The 18,598-nt window shown below is 42.5% G+C and overlaps 1 protein-coding gene across 7 annotated transcripts in view; it reads right to left on the bottom strand.

Moving 5' to 3' along the window:
* ABCC9 (ATP binding cassette subfamily C member 9) overlaps positions 1–18,598 on the bottom strand; it is a 130,581-nt gene that overhangs the window by 15,967 nt on the left and 96,016 nt on the right. For all 7 annotated transcript variants that reach the window (XM_059726592.1, XM_059726591.1, XM_059726590.1 and 4 more), the window contains 3 exons: positions 9,900–10,002; positions 7,860–7,961; positions 1,411–1,531 (listed from right to left, as the gene is read on the bottom strand). In XM_059726592.1, the coding sequence (XP_059582575.1) occupies positions 1,411–1,531; positions 7,860–7,961; positions 9,900–10,002 (326 nt within the window). The remainder of the gene's footprint in view (positions 1–1,410; positions 1,532–7,859; positions 7,962–9,899; positions 10,003–18,598) is intronic.

Raw genomic sequence — 18,598 nt, 5'->3', positions numbered from 1 at the left:
ACATGCAACTAAGCCCCATGAGGCTGGAGTTTCTAAAGGAACCCAAAGAAGTTAAGTATCAAACTCCAATTGGCCTTCAGTGGGCTTTGGATGCCTGCCACTTGGAAGTTTCTTGGAAAATCCCCACAAACAGCTACTTTCACCTCTGAGTTCAATATTACATTGCCCATTTTACTGTTTTCATAATTTCTTCCCTCAAAACTAAAAAAAACCCAAAACTAAACTATCTGACAATATATGCGGAAGGTGTTGCTGAGGTCTTATTCCTTCAAACATTTCTGTCCTGTAGTCCATGTGCCAAAGTCTAGAGATTCCAAAATATGTGTCAGTTAGAGCATTTTCCCTATTTTCCCCTGTTTGGGGTGGGTATCTCAGTATCTGTAAGTAGGTGACTGTTCTGAGTTAGTGGACATTCGTGGCACTGCCTTAGAAAAAGAACACAGTATACATTCATAGCTGTCAGAGCAAGCAAACAGTTTGTGCTTTTCTTAGCCCCTTAAGTGGGCAGCTCCTTAATGGCTATGGACTACTGTGTAATTCCGTATTTTGGGCCTGTAGCAGGGGAAGAACAGCTTTAGTGACGAAGACATGTTTCACTGAAGCTTCTGGCAATTGCCAAGGAGTCCTGAAGGGGGCTTCTTTTAAAAAGCATCTTGGATGGAAAATATGATTTTTTCCCACTTCCCTTAATTTGCCATCACAGCTCCTTCCCTTAAGAAGCATGTGTCACACACAGATCTCACAGACCCAGCCTAAAGAAGGAGTATTTCCATGTCTATTTATGGTATCATACTAGTGTACAGCATAGTGTAAGATCAAAATAAAGCTGGGCATATGTGTCTAATGAAGATTACAGTGGTCTGCCTGGATACTTGACCAGGTGCTGCATTGCAATATGCAGGGGTGGGCAAAAGGTGGCCCGGGGGCCAGATGCAGCCCACCAGGCCATTCTATCCAGCCCGTGGCCCCCTAAAAAATTTAGAAAATTAATATTTATCTGCCCTGGGCTGCTGTCATGCGGCCCTCGATGGCTTGCCAAAACTCAGTAAGTGGCCCTCTGCCCAAAATAATTGCCCGCTCCTGCGATATTGTCATGAAGATTTTGTCAGGTTGGTTCCATTTACTGTCTTGTCCAGCAGCTGTGCTGAGAACCTATTTGGAACTGGAACAGTCTTGTGACCAACTTGTCATACCTGTGACACTGCAATTTTTTACTGTTGGCTAGTATGGGTCCACCTAAAACAGAGACCCAAACTCTGCTACAAGTTATGCCTCTGGAGTCCCATTGAGATCAATCAGAGAGCACCCATGTAAATGAGGACCTTTGGTTCAACATGCCCAAAAGAAAAAATGGGATTTTTTTTGTCATTCTGGTACCTGCAGAAGATAAAAAAGAATAAAATATGATACCCAAGGTGCCATCGTAGTTCTCAGACTCCATGTTCAGGAAGCTGTTCACTTTCTTCACTGCACCCATTTGCACCTCTAAATCAGCCAAATTTCTCACAACCCAGTTCAAATAGTTGGTTATCTGCATCATAATATGAAAAGGAGAAAACATTTCACATACAGCCTGTGTATGTTTATTTATTAGCTTCTGAGTAAAGTTTAGCTATAAATAGTAAAAACTTTAGACATGATTCACCATACTGAGTTTAGTGTAGTCCCACCAATGTAAAACCTGTCCATCAATGTGGCAGATCTGTAAAGTCAGCCTGTTGCCCCCATTTCTTTACTCCTGCTTTTATCCCAAACTATGATGCCTAAAAAATTTACTGCTCTCTATTAGTACCCTCATTTTGTGAAATGGAAGCATAAAAGGGAATTGAACATGTTCAAGGTAGATGCTGCCTTCAGGAATTTCTATTTTTGGGTTTCCAGTTGTCAGTGCCCAAGGTTTCTTAAATTGGGTGCCCCAAACCAATGAAACTCAATGGGCTTTTTTGGACAATGTTGTCTTTAACAGGTTGAAAGTCACAGGTCAGAGGCAGAACCAGAAACAACTCAGATACCTATTGCTGTACTTTAATCACTACACCAGTGGTTCTCAACCATAGCTGACTAAGAATTAATACATTTTACTTTGAAAAAAATGTCTAAACTAAGAACTTGTTTATCTTGTTAGAATTATTAATAAAATATTAATATTATTTTTAGTTTAGTTTTTCAACTAAAAATCAAGTTCGTGTGTGTGTGTGTATTTTTGGCAACTGAAAAATGTAAAACATTTTAAATGAAAAAGAAACATTGTCTCAAAAATTTTCCCATTATTACAAAGATTTTTTTTGTTGATGGAAAAATATTTCTTCCAGAATTTTTGACCAGGGCTTGTCTCAACGTTTCCTGTACCACTACTCCTTGTAGTAAAAGAAAAAGATTTCAAGATCCAGATGCCATGAATTTCTGGCCATAAACAAAGGAAAGGGCTGTAACTCTCTGAAAGTTGTTTATAAACCAAACCCATGCATTAGATCATATTTCATCTCTATACCTATAGCGGTATAATGAATGCTGCTTCCTAAGATATTCTAAGTTTGGAAACTGAAATAGAGAAAATGAAGGGTTATAATAAATAATGAGCTTTTCATCTGAAAAATGCAGTAGTCCCATTATTTCCAAATGCTTCAGGAACAGATGGTTGAAATGGCTCTACTGCCAATGATAAAGTAAAATACCCACAGATACATTTCTGAAAATCTGACTTACAATCCAATATTGCCATAATCAAAATCTTTTTTTCTTCCATTTATATTTTAACACAATTAGTTTTTTGTTATAGAGATGCTGCTATTTGTCTTAATATTTTTATTTAGGCACAAGTAAAGATGTTTATTATTGGTCATTTGATATTTGCTAGTTGATATTTGTTTTTCCTGTTTATAGAATTTCAGTGATTCTGCCCGATGTGAGAAAACAATACCAAATGAGGTAATGAACAGTCATCTAGTAAAACAATGTGACTTCAGTAATTTTTTTCTTAACCAAGAACACATACTCAAATTTTAAAAATAATTTCCTAAAGTTCAGCTCCTAAATCCATATTTAAATCTGTGCTTAGAAAACTGGCCTGATTTTAGAGTAAATAATGTGCACCGAGCACTGAAATATATTCTAATGACAGTACGTAATGCAGGGCCCCAGAAGCCCCTGCACCTATCTCCTTGAAAGCTGGCAGGCTTTGTGGCCTCAGCAGGGGCTAGCAGGCCTGAAGCTTTCACCCTGCTGCGCCTTAACACACTCCATGTCACCCATGTCACGAGTTTTGCTTGTCCGCAGGTTGAGGTACAGTTTCCCCCAAGCCCCTGCACCTATCTCCTTGAAACTTGGCAGGCTTTGTGGCCTTAGCAGAGGCTAGCATGCCTGCAGTTTTGACCCCACTGTGGCTTAACATATACACGTGACACAAGTTTTGCTTTCAAAATGTTGGGGTGCAGTTTCCCCGAGCCTCCTGCACCTATCTCCTTAAAACTTGGCAGGATTCATGCCCGCAGAAGGAGCTACCATTCCTGCAAGTTTCATCCAAATCAAGCAAGATGTAACAAAGTTATTGGCTGTTTTGTCCTTGTCTATTATATGCTATGGGTGAAACGTCGTAACAGTTTCGCTGTTTCAATTCTGTTTTGACGGAACAAAATGGAACAGCTATTTCAAATTGAAACAAAATTTGAAATGAAATGCTGTTCCATCAAAACACTGGTCGGAATGGAACGCTGCCGTTTTGCACAGCCCTGCTTTCTAATACTTCCATTTAATGAACTCAGTGTGCTTCCCTGATTCGTGCTTGCATAGAAACCTATTGCCTGGGGAATTGCAAATGGCGATTATTAGGGCTGTGCAAAGTTTTGGTCACTGATTTGATTCAGCGGAGATTTGGCCCGATTCGGTGGCTGAATCTCCAATCCAAACCGAATCAGGAGACCTTTAAATCTCTCTGAATCAAATTGGAACCCTCCAAATCGATTCAGAGAGATTTGGAAAGACTCATAGATGTTAGGGTCGGAAGGCACCTCAATAGATCATCGAGTCCGACCCCCTGCATAGGCAGGAAAGAGTGCTGGGTCTAGATGACCCCAGCTAGATGCTCATCTAACCTCCTCTTGAAGACCCTCAGGGTAGGGGAGAGCACCACCTCCCTTGGGAGCCCGTTCCAGACCTTGGCCACTCTAACTCTGAAGAAGTTCTTCCTAATGTCCAATCCAAATCTGCTCTCTGCTAGCTTGTGGCCATTATTTCTTGTAAGCCCTGGGGGTGCCTTGGTGAATAAAAACTCACCAATTCCCTTCTGTGCCCCCATGATGAACTTATAGGCAGCCACAAGGTCACCTCTCAACCTTCTCTTGCGGAGGCTGAAAAGGTCCAGGTTCTCTAGTCTGTCCTCATAGGGCTTGGTCTGCAGGCCCTTAATCATACGACTGGCCCTTCTCTGGACCCTCTCCAGGTTATCCGCGTCCCTCTTGACGTGCGGTGCCCAGAATTGCACGCAGTACTCCAACTGCGGTCTGACCAGCGCCCGATAGAGAGGAAGTATCACCTCCTTGGATCTATTCGTCATGCATCTACTGATGCACGATAAAGTGCCATTGGCTTTTCTGATGGCTTCATCACACTGCCGACTCATGTTCATCTTGGAGTCCACTAGGACTCCAAGATCCCTTTCCACTTCCATGCCACCCAGCAGGTCATTCCCTAGGCTGTAGGTGTGCTGGACATTTTTCCTTCCTAGGTGCAACACTTTGCATTTCTCCTTGTTGAACTGCATTCTGTTGTTTTCTGACCACTTGTCCAACCTGTCCAGGTCTACTTGCAGCTGTTCCCTGCCCTCCGGCATGTCCACTTCTCCCCATAGCTTTGTGTCATCTGCAAACTTGGACAGAGTACATTTCACTCCCTCGTCCAAGTCACTGATGAAAACATTAAAGAGTATCGGTCCCAGGACTGAGCCCTGCGGGACCCCACTGCCCACACCCTTCCAGGTCGAAACCGACCTATCCACCATGACTCTCTGGGTGCAACCCTCTAGCCAATTCGCCACCCACAGGACTGTGTAGTCACTAGCCAATTCGCCACCCACCAGACTGTGTAGTCATTTGGACATAGACAGACCTTTAAATGTTTTTTCTACATACCTAAAGGTACCAGACAGCTCGTGAATGCTGCAATTGTGGGCAGATGGAGCGTCCCACAAGAGCACGGGGGGGTTTCCAGTGCACTTGGCAACAGACCTGGAAGTGGACCAGAAGCACTTCTGATCCACTTCTGGGTCTGCCGGGGAGCGTGCGGAGGTGGGTCCACGCGCCCACATCAGCTTGGCGACTGGTGCCTCCTGAGTCTGGGGGGGCACCTGGGGTCCCCCTGCAGCCAATTGCTAAGCTGGGGAGGTGCCGGGGGGGGGGGGGGGCAGTGTGCTCCCCAGCAGACCTGGAAGTGGACCAGAAATACTTCTGGTCCACTTCTGGGTTTGTCACTGAGCATGGGGGGAGCCCTCCCATGCTCCTGTGGGGTACTCCATCCACCTTGGCAGCGCAGCATTCACGAGCCGCGGCCTGGTATCTTGAGGTACATAGAAAAACATTTAAAGCTGTGTTTATGCCCGAATCACTGATTCCCTGAATCAGCATTGAATCTTCATATTTGGATTCAGCCGAATCTGATCAGGGACAGTGATCCAAATCAATGAATTGAATCACTGTCCCTTATTTGGGCCGAATCTGAATCTGAATCGAATAGGGCCCGTTTCACACACCCCTAGTAATTATAACGATGGGGCGTTTGATAAAAAACCATGGCATCCAAGGAGCTTTGCACTTCCTTTAAATCTGATCCACAGCTGCGCAATCACTACAGAAAGAGCAACAAAAGAAGCACTTTGCTTTCATCCACATCTGAACATTGTTATGCTTGGGACCCCAAAGAGAAATAACTGACAATCTATCAAGAGGGGAACAATCACTGGTCAAACCTCATCCAAAATTTTGCAAGAGATGTAATAGGGCAGACAGAGAGAAGTCACAACTGAGTGATCAAACTTCAGTTAATGGCTGATTTGTTCCGCTTTCGTTTTTACTCACAGCATAAGTACCAAATAGCTAAACCTTAGCTACCATAATTCACAGTAGATGGAACTACCTGCAACTGTTATCATGGAGTGTTGGGCAGCAGTAAAATAACCTGCTAACCTCCAGGATGCCAATGGCTTCATGCAGAACAGACCTTAGAAAGGGGTATTAGCCCTACCCCAGTGAAGGAAATGCTGCCAAGAAGTTGTGGAACTGAAGTCCGCTTCATGATAAGGTAGACTGGGCTCTTTAAACATGGTCAGCAGCCAGTCTAGGAGCGGAGCTTCGATAGATAGACAAATGGATGATCTCCCTTGCTCCAGTACTTCCTGCAGCCAGCCTGGTTCCAAACTTACTGGCACCTGCCTTTCCTTTGAATTAAACCAGCAAGGTTGAGAAAGGGACACTGGCAGATCAGTGTCTCCAGGCTTTTGCACCCTAGAGAGGTCAGTCCAGCTTCGCTTTATCTTTCAAGCGAGGATTATGTTCACTGGCGTAATTCTATTCTCTTGCAAGACAGATGCCTACTACCACTCTATGCTAACTGAACAGCACTAGTAAAAAGAATTCCAGTGTGAAGGTAAAGCATATTGGAGCAGACCCTAAGCCCCTGGCAGGCTCCTGTTGTGCTGGTACGGCACTGCAAATATGATTTAAGGCTCGCCAGGGTGCTGTTGAGCATTCTCCTACTCTTGCTTCATATTGGCTAGCATAAGGCCCAGTCTTAGTGCTGCACCAGTACCTGCTCCTCCCCACAATGGAGGAGCATTCCAGTCACACTCCCTATTGTCTACGCCATATAAGCTGCATGTTTTAGCCTGCTTTCTGCCATGCCAGCCATTTACTCAGTTATTTTTCTCCTCTACAGAGTGCTCCTTCTCTGCTATGCTACTGTAGTAAATTTTTAAAACAGTGTAGTAAATAGACCCATCAGTCAGCCTGGGTCAAATGATAACCCCACAACAATATCAATACAGCAAAAATTTGCCAGTCTTACCTTGTTCCTACCCAGCATACCCATCACTCATCCCTGCATAAGCAAGGGTAAGAAATGGGCCCTGCAGTGTGCAGTGGTGGCCAGTAAACTTGAACTATTTGAGAGATAGGGAAGGAAGAGTTCCCACAGTCGAGGGCTCGTTTACTCCACTCAAGCCCAAAGCAAAAATCTTTCCTACTACATTTCACAGTGGCTGACCCACTCTCCAGCCCCATAGATACCAAACCCAAACCTGTCGCCCAATATCTGGATTCGCATTTAAAAATGGGTTGAAGACAAGGTTTGGCATTTGACTGATTTCCCAAAATGTGGATGTGTCATGTCTAATTTTTCAGTGAGCTCAAGTATTCTGAAAATACTTTTATTTAGTCTTCAGGTAAATGCCAGGTTTCTTATGCCACTTATTGGGGTAGTGTGTTGGATAGTTATTTAAGCCAGGTTTCACTATACATAGCTTTGGTAGCACTGGTCTGTGCAAAAGCTGACTGCACAGAAGAACCTTGTATGCACTTATAATGTTCTTTCTCTCCTTGGGAGCACACAGGGCCTGGGAATCTCTGTGGATTTTTAATTGGCTCATAAACCCTGAAGCAAGTCCAAGTTGTCCTGAACTTGCTCAACTTTGGCCTGAATCCATTATTTGCAAGATTGTTTCTTTCAAGATTATGAAAGTTGGAAGATAACTGCGCACGTGTGCATGCTTATGTGCCTGTATGTATGTGGGGGGGTGTGGAGGTGTATTTTTTTAAACCATCCTTAATCTAGTATATTGGTCTCAAAGTTTTAAGGTTTGCTATGGTACGTACCGTTAGGGCATAAAGGAGACCTAGCCCCACAAAACCAGACTTTGGCCCTTCTTTGATGGAAGCAACTGCTGCAGTAAGAACTATACAGGCACCCAGATAATCCTAAAAAGAAAGAAAGATAGATTCTTGACAATTGATAGGATTAAAGTCCAGTAGCAACAATAAACAGTTTATAATATGATAACAGTATTTGCTTTTACCAACACTTATTTCTATACAGGCTAATCATCAAGTTCTGGATTTTTTTTTCCCAGAAGAGACTAGTTATTTTGAGTGCCAAAGTTAAGTTATTTCAAAGAAGCTTGATATTCATAGGGTGGATGATCAATGGCTTTGGAAAATCAGATCCACTTAAGTATCTTCAGTTGAGTCCAAAAAAACTGAGATATTTGAAACCACAAGTTACAGAAACAAACTTCCTTTTTGAAAAAGCTTTTCCAGCACACAAATGATATAGAACTGACACATTCTCCTATTATGTCTGTCCTAATTCTTTACCAATAAAAGCAAAAGAACCCAGGTCAACTTTTAGCAGACACTAAAAAGTGAGAAGTGTCAGGGGACCTGGACAGACTTAACATTTGAAATGCTTAATATTGATTGTATGTGGAATGACTAACTACACCCACAAATCAGGTACATAAATATTTATTAATATCAGGTCATTCACATCTGACTTCTATCGTTTCTCCCTGCATTTTAGCTAGCATTTTCATTCTGATTGTTCTTCACTTTGGTAATTTTTATCTTAGGATCTTTTTCTGCTAAGATTTGCAATGAATGCTCCCAAATTAATCTGTCTCTAGAAGTGCTGTTGTGAAGATATTAATAGCTTAACACAATAACTAGCTGTATGAAAGATGGACAGAGTATGTGGGTCTCTACAAGCTGTTGGAATTACAGCTGCACAGTCACTCCCAAGACCATGTTTCCTACATGGCTGTGTGCAATATGAGGACCCAGGTACCATTAGACAAAGCCAAATAAACTATTTCTCAGCAACAAGGTATTATTCCAAAGAGTTTAATGAAGTGGTCCAAGTGTTTTAATCAAATTCATTCCCAGTATGAGGCAGGCTTTAACAGAATTTATGACAGCTTGTTGAAGGGTTGCATCATTTTCTAGCTTTGTCTTCCTTGTCTTGGGTACAAAATTAGCAGGGCTGCAGTTCATTGCTACCATATAGGATTGAGTCCTGAGATTCTAACTTCTAACTAGATCATGCCCATCAGAAGAGTGGGAGCAGAATCTCACTGCCTTATTAGAGAATAAGAAGGCACAAGGCCACCTAGAGACTCAGACGTTCAGATGAAGTAAGTGAGATATTACTCATGGGTTAGGTCCATCCTGTGTTAGGTACAAAAGGAGAGACATGTCCCTTTTTAATCCCTGGCCCCTTTTGTATTTCTGGTGAATAAGAAGGCAATAATTATGTTAATCTTTATATGGACTACCCATATGGGAAGAGGCTCCTTGTGTGCCCCACTTAGAGGTCCAATTTTTGCTACCTTTTTCTCACTGAGCCATAATTTACTTTGCAAATAGCTCTATGGACTTTGATGAATATACTAACAGACTCAGGCTATGAGTGAGGACTACAGGATTTAGTTCACTGTTTGTGAGGTATTTTGGGTCCCAGGAGATGATGGGTGACAGAAATAGAATTATTATGAAGTTTGTAAAAACACCTAAACACCTTCAAAATAGTTTCCACTTTGGCAGGGCCTCAGACATTGCACAGTAGTAGAAGAAAGTCTTACTACAAGTTATATAAATGTTCTTACACTCTCTTTAGAACCACAGACATCACAACACAAAAGATGAAGGAGTCTTGTATTTTCTTACACAAAGCCAAGAAAGCTGGAAAAATCTGATGCTTTAATATAAATAATCCTGAGCTATTTTAAGGATCAGTGTACATAAAACTGTTGTATCTCATTGTAAGATTAATTCCAACTATTATCTCCTCCATTGCATCAAACAAAGTCTCTGTTTGCTTCCAAGGTTTCAAAACCATGGCTAGAACTAAACTGTACGTACCGTCCTGACCTCCAGCCATCTATTGGCAGCTGAGAGAAATAAATAGGCAATGTTGTTTGTGTCTGTTAGTTCCAGCATACGTTGTTTAAATCGGGCTTCATGCCTGCACAGGGAAAAGATTTTACATTAAAACAAGCACACACAAAAAGTTCATTTGTTTTTAAAAACTCAATGGCTTGTTACTAGGGCTGTGCAAAGCTTTGGTCACTGATTCGATTTGGTGGAGATTCGGCCTGGTTCAGCGGCTGAATCTCCGAATCAAATCAGATCCTTTAATGTCTCCAAATCAAATCAGAACCCTCCAAATTGATCTGGAGATATTCAATGATTCGGACATAGACACAGCTTTGAATATTTTTTGTACATACCACAAGGTACCAGGCAGTTCGTGAATGCTGAGATGCTGGGGTGGATGGAGTGTCCCACAGGAGTGCGGGGCGGTCACCAGCACACTCGGTGGCAGACCCGGAAGAGGACCAAAAGCACTTCCAGTCCACTTCCAGGTCCACAGGGGAGCGCGTGGGGGTTTCCCCCTTCCCCCCTGGCTCAGCAACTGGTGCCTCCTGAGTCTGGCGGGGCACCCGCGGCCTATCAGCGAAGTTCTTCTGGTCCACTTCCGGGTCTGCTGCCGAGCACGTGGGGGCCTCGCCATTGTCCTGTGGCACACTCCATCCATCCCACCATCTCAGTGTTCACGAACTGTGCCTGGTACCTTGAGGTATGTCGAAAAAACATTTGAAGCTGTGTCTATGGCTGAAGCACTGATTCTCCGAATCAGTCGAATCTTCAGAGCCAGATTCAGCCGAATCGAATCAGGACAGTGATCCAAATCAACTAATCGAATCACTGTCCTCCAATTCAGGCCGAATCTGAATCCAAATTGAATACGGCCTTTTTTGCACACCCCTACTTATTACAGTTATTGCATCTTTTGCCCTCAGAACCCCACTTTGTTTTTCATGTTGTCTTTGGCTTGATGCAGCCACATTTACACTCAGTTTCACCAGTAATCATTTTTAACTAACTTCTGGGTCAGAGTATGCATTCAAGCTGGGTTTAGGACCATTACTATCCCACCAACTAAACGAAACCAAAAATACTGATGAATGAGTAAAAGAAAAGACAGATTCTTGCTTCCCCTCTTCCTTCCAAAGGGCTTGTCATGTGATAGAGGCCAACAGCTACAAAGGCCAACAGTAGAACAGAGATTTCATAGAATCATAGAAAATCATAGAAAATTAGTGTTGGAACAGACTTCAGGAGATCATCTAGTCCAAGCCCAAGCTCAAGGCAGGACCATCCTCAACTAGATCATCCCTGCCAAAGTTCTGTTGACACGGGCATTAAAAACCTCTAAGAATGGAACTTCCATCACCTCTCTGGGTAACCTGTTCCAGTGTTTTACTATCCTCCTAGTGAGAAAATTCTTCCTAATATCTAACCTAAACTTCCCTTGCTGCAACTTCAGACCATTGCTCCTTGTTCTGTCATCTGCTACCACTGAGAAGAGTATAACACCACCCTCTTTCAAACCTCCCTTCAGGTAGTTGAAGGCTGCTATTAAATCTTCCCTCAGTCTCTTCTTCTCTAGACTAAATAAGTCCAGTCCCACAGTCTTTCCTCATAGGTCATGTTCCTCAGCCCCCTCACTATTTTTGTTGCCTTCCATTGGACTCTCTCCAATTTGTCCACATCCTTTCTGTAGTGGGGGCCCCAAAACTGAACACAGTACTAGAGTGGCCTCACCAGTGCTGAACAGAGGGGAATAATCACCTCTCGTGACTTACTGGCAACACTCTTATTGATCCAGCCCAGTATGCCATTAGGCTTCTTCGCAACAAGGGCACACTGCTAACTCATATTCAGCTTATTGTCCACTGTAACCCCCAGGTCCTTTTCTGCAGAACTGCTGCCCAGTCAATCAGCCCCCAGCCTATACTGGTGCATTGGGTTATTCCATCCTAAGTGCAGGACTTGTCCTTGTTGAACCCGAGGAGATTTTTTTTGGCCCAATCCTCCAATTTGTCTAGGTTCCTCTGCATCCTAGCCCTACCCTCCAGTGGATCTACTACTCTCCCCAGCTTGGGGTCATCTGAAAACATGCTGAGGATGCACTCTGTGACATCTTCCGGGTCACTGATGAAGACATTGAACAAAATTGGCCCCAGGACCAACCCCTGGGGCACTCCACTTGATACCTGCTGCCAACTAGACATCAAGTCATTGATTACTACTTTCTTAGCCTGATGCTTCAGCCAGTCCACCTTATAGTCCATTCATCCAGCCTGGACTTCCTTAGCTTCTTGGCAAGAATGTTCTGTAAGACCATATCAAAAGCCTTGCTAAAAACTAAGTATATCACATCCACTGATCTCCCCACAGCCATAGAGCCAGTCATCTCATCATAGAAGGCAATCAGGTTAGTCAGGCATGACTTGCTCCTGGTGAATCCATGCTGACTGTTCCTAATCACCTTCTTCTCCTCCAAGTGCTTAGAAATGGATTTTCTGAGGATCTGCTTCATGATTTTTCCAGGGACTGAGGTGAGGTCTATAGTTCCCTGGATCCTCCTTTTACTTTTCTTAAATATGGGCACTGTGTTTGCACTTCTTATAAGCTTCCTTTTTGTGATTTAGTTTACTGAAGAGTTCCCTGCTAAACCAAGCTGGTCTTCTTCCATACTTGCTAGTCTTCTTGTGCATTGGGATGGTTTGTTCCAGCACTCTCAGTAAAGCTTCTTGACAGTACAGCTAGCTCTCCTGGACTCTTCTCTACTTCAGACTGACTTCACAGGGAATCCTGGCCATGAGTTCTCTGAGCGAGTCAAAGTCTGCTTTTCTTATGTCCATGATCCATCTCTTCTGCTGTTCATCTTTCCTTTCCTCAGGATCCTGAACGCAATCATCTCATGGTCACTGCTGCCCAAGTTGCCATCCACTACTACATTCCCCACCAATTCTTCCATGCTTGTGAGCAGCAAGTCAAGAAGAGCACAGCCCCTAGTTGGCCTCTCCAGCACTTGCACCAGGAAGTTGTCCCAAACACTCTCCAAAACCTTCCTGGATTTTCTTCACTCCTGTATTGCCTTCCCAGCAGATGTCAGGGTGACTGAAGTCTCCCATGTGAACGAGGGTTTGTGATTAAGAAAGCCTTATCCACCACTTTCTCTTGGTCTGGAGGTCTATAGCAGACACCCATCACAACATCACCCTTGTTTCTCTCCTCTGACCCTAACCCAGAGACTTTCAGCAGGCCTTTCTCCAGTTTCATACTGGAACTCTAAGCAATCATATGGCTCTTGTACAAAAGTGCAACTCCTCCTCCTCTTATCCCCTGCCTATCTTTCCTGAACAGTTTGTACCCATCCACGACAGTGCTCCAGCCATTCAAGCTATCCCACCAAATCTCTGTTATTCCAATCACATCATAGTTCTGGACTGTGCAAGGGATTCCTATTCTTCCTGCTTGTTTCCCAGGCTCTGCACATTCATGTACAGGCACCTGAGGTAACTAGTCGATTGCCCTGATTTCTCAGGAAGAATGCGAACACCTCTCCTATTGCCCCCTCCTGCTTGCTCTTCCTCCAGGTCTCCCACTTCCCCACCTACCTCAGGACTTTGGTCTCCATCCCTCGGCAAACCTAGTTTATTGCCTTCCTCACTAGGTTAGCGAGTCTGTCTGCAAGATTTCACAGTCAGCCAAAATCTTGCTGAAAATTTCTCTAGCACTGAGAATTCTGCATTCTGCATTGAGTTGCAGATTTCCTCAATACTACCTTTCAGTAAAAGTTAAATTATTCAGTGGAAGGATAGTAGATCACATAAGCATCACAGCTATACTTTGAGGACATATCCTAACTTGCTGTAAATTGGCCTAGCTCCATTAATTCAAGGTCATTATAGGTGCTTAATAACAGCAGTTTAGGATCTGGCGTCCTTCAGCTTCTCATCCTCACTGTCACTTCTTGCTTTGTATATAAATTACTAACCATCACTGCTTAAAGAAATAACCAGACTCATTCAATAGTTTACTGCATATTTTATCAAAGCAAGCCCTCCCATTTCAAAATGATCAGTGTTTAAAAGCTCAGGGCCTTGCAGTGTGAAGCCTGTAACCTTCATCTTGCCAGACCTTCCCTGTTTCCCATTCATCCTACATCATTTCTTAGTTATCCTCCACACAGTTCCTAAATGCTGTGGACAAAAAAGCCCTTTTCATTGCAGTGAGTGAGAAAGGGTGAAAATAAAGTGAACAGTTTATTAGTGTCTTTATATTTGGCAGCAGATCTCCTGTTTTCCAAATGGAAACTCTGACACACTCGATCTTGTGCCTTTTCATCCACATCCAGCTCATCATCTGAACATTCCTAGACCTTTATCCTGTCAGATGACAAACAGGAAAGGTCACCAAAATCTCAGTCTAATTTAACCATGGCTTCACTGTTAAACTACTTGAAGTATTTTGTTATTTCATCCCAATACATAATGAACCAGAAAGCAGCAGAGGAGCAGTAGATTAATCGGTAAACATTAGCTTGCTGACAAAACATTTAAAATATTGTAAACTGTAGGATGACAGGGAGAAACAGATGAATTGGAAAGGCATTAATTATCTTCAAAAGATGTAGAAAATTAAAGTGACCAGATACTATCATTCCAATACAATGCTCACACATTTTCAAGGCCTGTCCCTTGCCTTATGCTATTCACAGCCTTCTATTTTTTTTAAAGTAAAAGGACTCGCATGCAAGATTCTGAACTCCTCCCAAAAGATGCAGATCACTCTGTTTCCACTGAAGATAATGCCAGGAGAAACCACTCACAATTTTTCAAGAACCAGCCAATACATTACAACTCTGGTCCTAAATTTTAATCTGTTCCCTATCAGTGTGATTATTGAAGCTTAGTGCGGAACTACAAATCACGATACTGAACATCTTTTCTGCCATCAAAACACTAGAACCTTTATAATTCCTGTGTAAATCATTCCTGTTCTTTCCTGGGCCCAGCTTGGGCCCAACTTAGTCAAAATTTGTTATTTCTAATGCAGTCTTTGTGTTTTTGTGCACTCTTTGTGCAGCTCAGTTTCCACTGTGACATCCTTTTTTTTATATTTAGCAATTATATCAATAGCTAAATTTGTTGATGGATAAAACAGGGTACAAGCAGATTTCCAAACGCATGAACAATTATTTATTTTCAGTGTATTGTATTTAATTTATTTTCAAAAAGTATTTGCGACAGCTCTTATAAAGAAAATGAAGAGAACCTAAGACAAATTCAACACAAAAATCCCAACTTTTTGTATGCACTAACATTATGTGAACTGCTACTACTGCTCCCAGACATCATTTCTTAGTTGCAACCAGTTCCTTTTGTTTGGTTCCAAGGACCGTGACAAGGACACTTCCAGGATGGTGTTCAATTGCTTGTCACAGAGCCTAGGGCAGAGTTTTGACATATTGATGCCCATCAATGAGATTTATTCACAAAAATACAAGCTTGTGAACATGGATAATATCCTTGACGTGAAAGACTTTATTGCTTGATAGTTTTTTCCCCAGGTACTGGAAAATTTGTGAATCAAACTGTTGAAAACATATCCTTCAGCATAGTATTATACTGAAGATCACTGAGTTGCATTAGCAGTTGCTGAGGGGCATCTTCCTTAGGGACAGAGTAAGATGCTGAAAAGTCTGAACTCCACCTCATGATCACCAAAAACATAGAACGTGTCCTGGAATTCATGCCTGAAATCAGCAATCTTTACCACAAGCCTTCATCACCTTCAACACACCAGCATTTACCAATGACTTCAAGGAAATGTATTATACTGCACTGAGAGAACTGTTTCTTCCAGAGGCAGCTTCATTTCAAAAGCATACAGTGTCAAAACTCAGTCACAACCTGGTTCTGACCCTGCATTCTTGTGTTTAGGGTACTGAGATGCCCCATTATGTCCACCAAGATGACAAGATCCTGCAACCATTCTTCATCTTGCAGTTCAGCTACAGGTTTCTCTTTCTCACCCATAAATGCGCATAAAATGAACGGCAATTCAAAAAAGTACTTTAAGACTGCTTTGTGACTCCAACAGTGCACTTCAACATAATGTAACAGCTCATGGTGACAGCTGCCTTCTTCCAAGATCTGGCTGAACTGCCAATGTTTGAAAGCACTGGCTTAAGCTTGTATTCTACCCAGGAGAGCACACAAACATCATCAGATCCTCCCTATGCCTAAAGAAGGGTGTTTGTACCCAAAGGCTTGCAAAGATTTTTTCCAACTATTTTAGTTGGTCTAATAAAAGAATCAGATTTACCCAAAGAACCTTGTCTGCCTACATCCTTAGATCAATGCAGCTACAATCAACAGTGTACCGGGCATAAAAACATGGCTACAACCTGTTTTTACCACAATATTCATAATATGTCTATGCCTAGAGTTTTGACATGGAGCTTCCTGATGCAGAATACAATGAAAAGCATAAAGCTCGTGGCTGAGATAAACATTCTGTATTTTATTCTTGTGTTGTACCACAAATCCTGCCTTTGTTCCCACCACAGAATGAGCCCAATCTGTTGCAATACTCAGTGACCTTTTCCAGTCTAGACCTAATTTGTCCAAAGTTGTGATCATGCTGTTGAAAATGTCCTTTTCTGCAGTTGTGTCACTGACTGCAGACTCTTTGTCACTTTCATATCTTCATCAACACCTTGAATGATCACAATTAACTATGCAATAACACTTGCATCTGTGCTTTCATTAATTACTATGGAATAAGCAAATGCCTTTACCTTATTCTGCAGTTGACTGCAAATGATCAGATAAGTCACAGATTCTGTCAGCTACTGCATTTCTTAAGAAGCTGAAATTTTCAAAAGCTTGCCACTTCTTGGGGCACACGTCTGAAGCCTTCAATATACATTTCTCCAAGAACTCTCCCACAGCATACCACTTTGAAGATCAGATATTTCTTGAGAGAGTGCATTGCTATCTCTCATTACTCCATCACTTACATGCCATGCTTGTGACAGATAGAAGGTTGCTTTTTCAATTACTCTTCCAATTCACTCACGTTGTCTTCACACAGCTTCCTAGTAAACTCGCCATACTTGAGACAACAGCATGACTCAATGTCTATTGACATTGTGGGGTGTTTATTTTTTTTTGGAAACAGCTTCTGCTTGGTTGTGAATCAAATACGTGACTTTTCCTTTCCCTTTCATGAATGAGAGCCAACAGTGTAACTAAGGTAGGGTGCTGACTTAAGAAGGGGTGGGGCAAAAAATACTGGCTGCTGCTGCAGCCACATAATCATGCCAACAGCATGGTGGCAGCCAGAAACTGCCACTGCCCCTGTGTGTCCCACTGCTTCAGGCACTCCACTGCTTTGTTAACTCTGATGGAAGCTTCCACTCCTCTTGAAACACATGGCATTTCTTTCCCATTTTCCTCTTCACAGACATGGTATCTGGCTTACACTTAACAGAAATATATGAGACGTGACACTTGCTATCCTTGCTTATTTCACAACAGATGACTAACTGTTACAAATGTGAGTATAATCTTGTAAATAACACCACCACAGTTGTGTTTTCAAACCCTCTTTATTCTAAATGCTGTGGTTACATAGTGTTGCTTTACAAGCACCATCTGAACTCTTTGCTCAAGATACTGCTTGTCACAACAACTCACTGCAACTTGGTTATTTTTCAAAATGTCCACAATGCTCCAGTGCTCATCTTTGCAGAAAGAGAGGTTTACATTACTGTAAACTCTCTGTTGTTTTCCTTTATGGCCATATAAACAAGAGATAGAGACTAGACAGAACTAGGAAGAGCAGACAGACTTTGGGAGGGCTAATACAAAGAAAAGCTGTGTTTATTTCAGCCTTTGGATTCTCCCTGCAGACCTGTTTTCTGACTTCTGATCCTAGCTTGGCTTACTCTTGGACTTTGTGCTGTGAATTATCCTTCAGATTTGGTAACCAGGTTTCTGACTCTGGCTTGACAGTTTGGGTCCTGACTTGTGGCTTCTGACCCTTACCACTGCAACCCCAAGCTCCAGGCCCAGCTCTACCCACTAGGCAGCCGGCCTAGTGGACTGTGACTGAGGGGGAGCACCAATCCATTTGCAGTAAGTGGTTTTAGCCACCTACTCTGCAGTATTTTGACACCCTATTATTCAAGTCAACATTTAGAAGGAACATTTAGCCCTACATGAAAAAGTAAGTTAGAAAAAATTCACATGCCTTGGAAGGTTTGAGATGTCCTCCTACAGTGAACTTCTATAGTGTCTATTTAGTGTGTTTGCACCTATGACATACACATGAATCTACATGAAAGATGTTACCATTTAAACAAAATTTTAAAACTTTATATTTTCCATTGGTAACTCCAGTGGCTCCCTCTCTCCATGCCTTGCACATGGGAATGACTGCTAAAATTATCCAGCTCCTCAAACTGGCTGTATATGTAATGTTTCTATGGCTTAATCGCACACAGCATTATCCATCACCCAATCCAACAGTATCCTTCTCTGTTTTCATGTATGTTCAGCTGACAACATGGATACACAGATGCGATTTAGCTAGCTTAATGGCAATTTTTGTCACATGGACACAGGAAAAGCGTAATGTGGAAACAAGAGAGGTGTCACATGGACAATCTTTTCTCCATAATTTAATCCAGCTCCTGC

This window comes from Alligator mississippiensis, chromosome 4, assembly GCF_030867095.1.
Source record: "Alligator mississippiensis isolate rAllMis1 chromosome 4, rAllMis1, whole genome shotgun sequence".
Lineage (NCBI taxonomy): Eukaryota > Metazoa > Chordata > Crocodylia > Alligatoridae > Alligator > Alligator mississippiensis.
The sequence above is the reverse complement of the archived record's forward strand: the minus strand, read 5'-3'. Positions and strand labels throughout refer to the sequence as shown.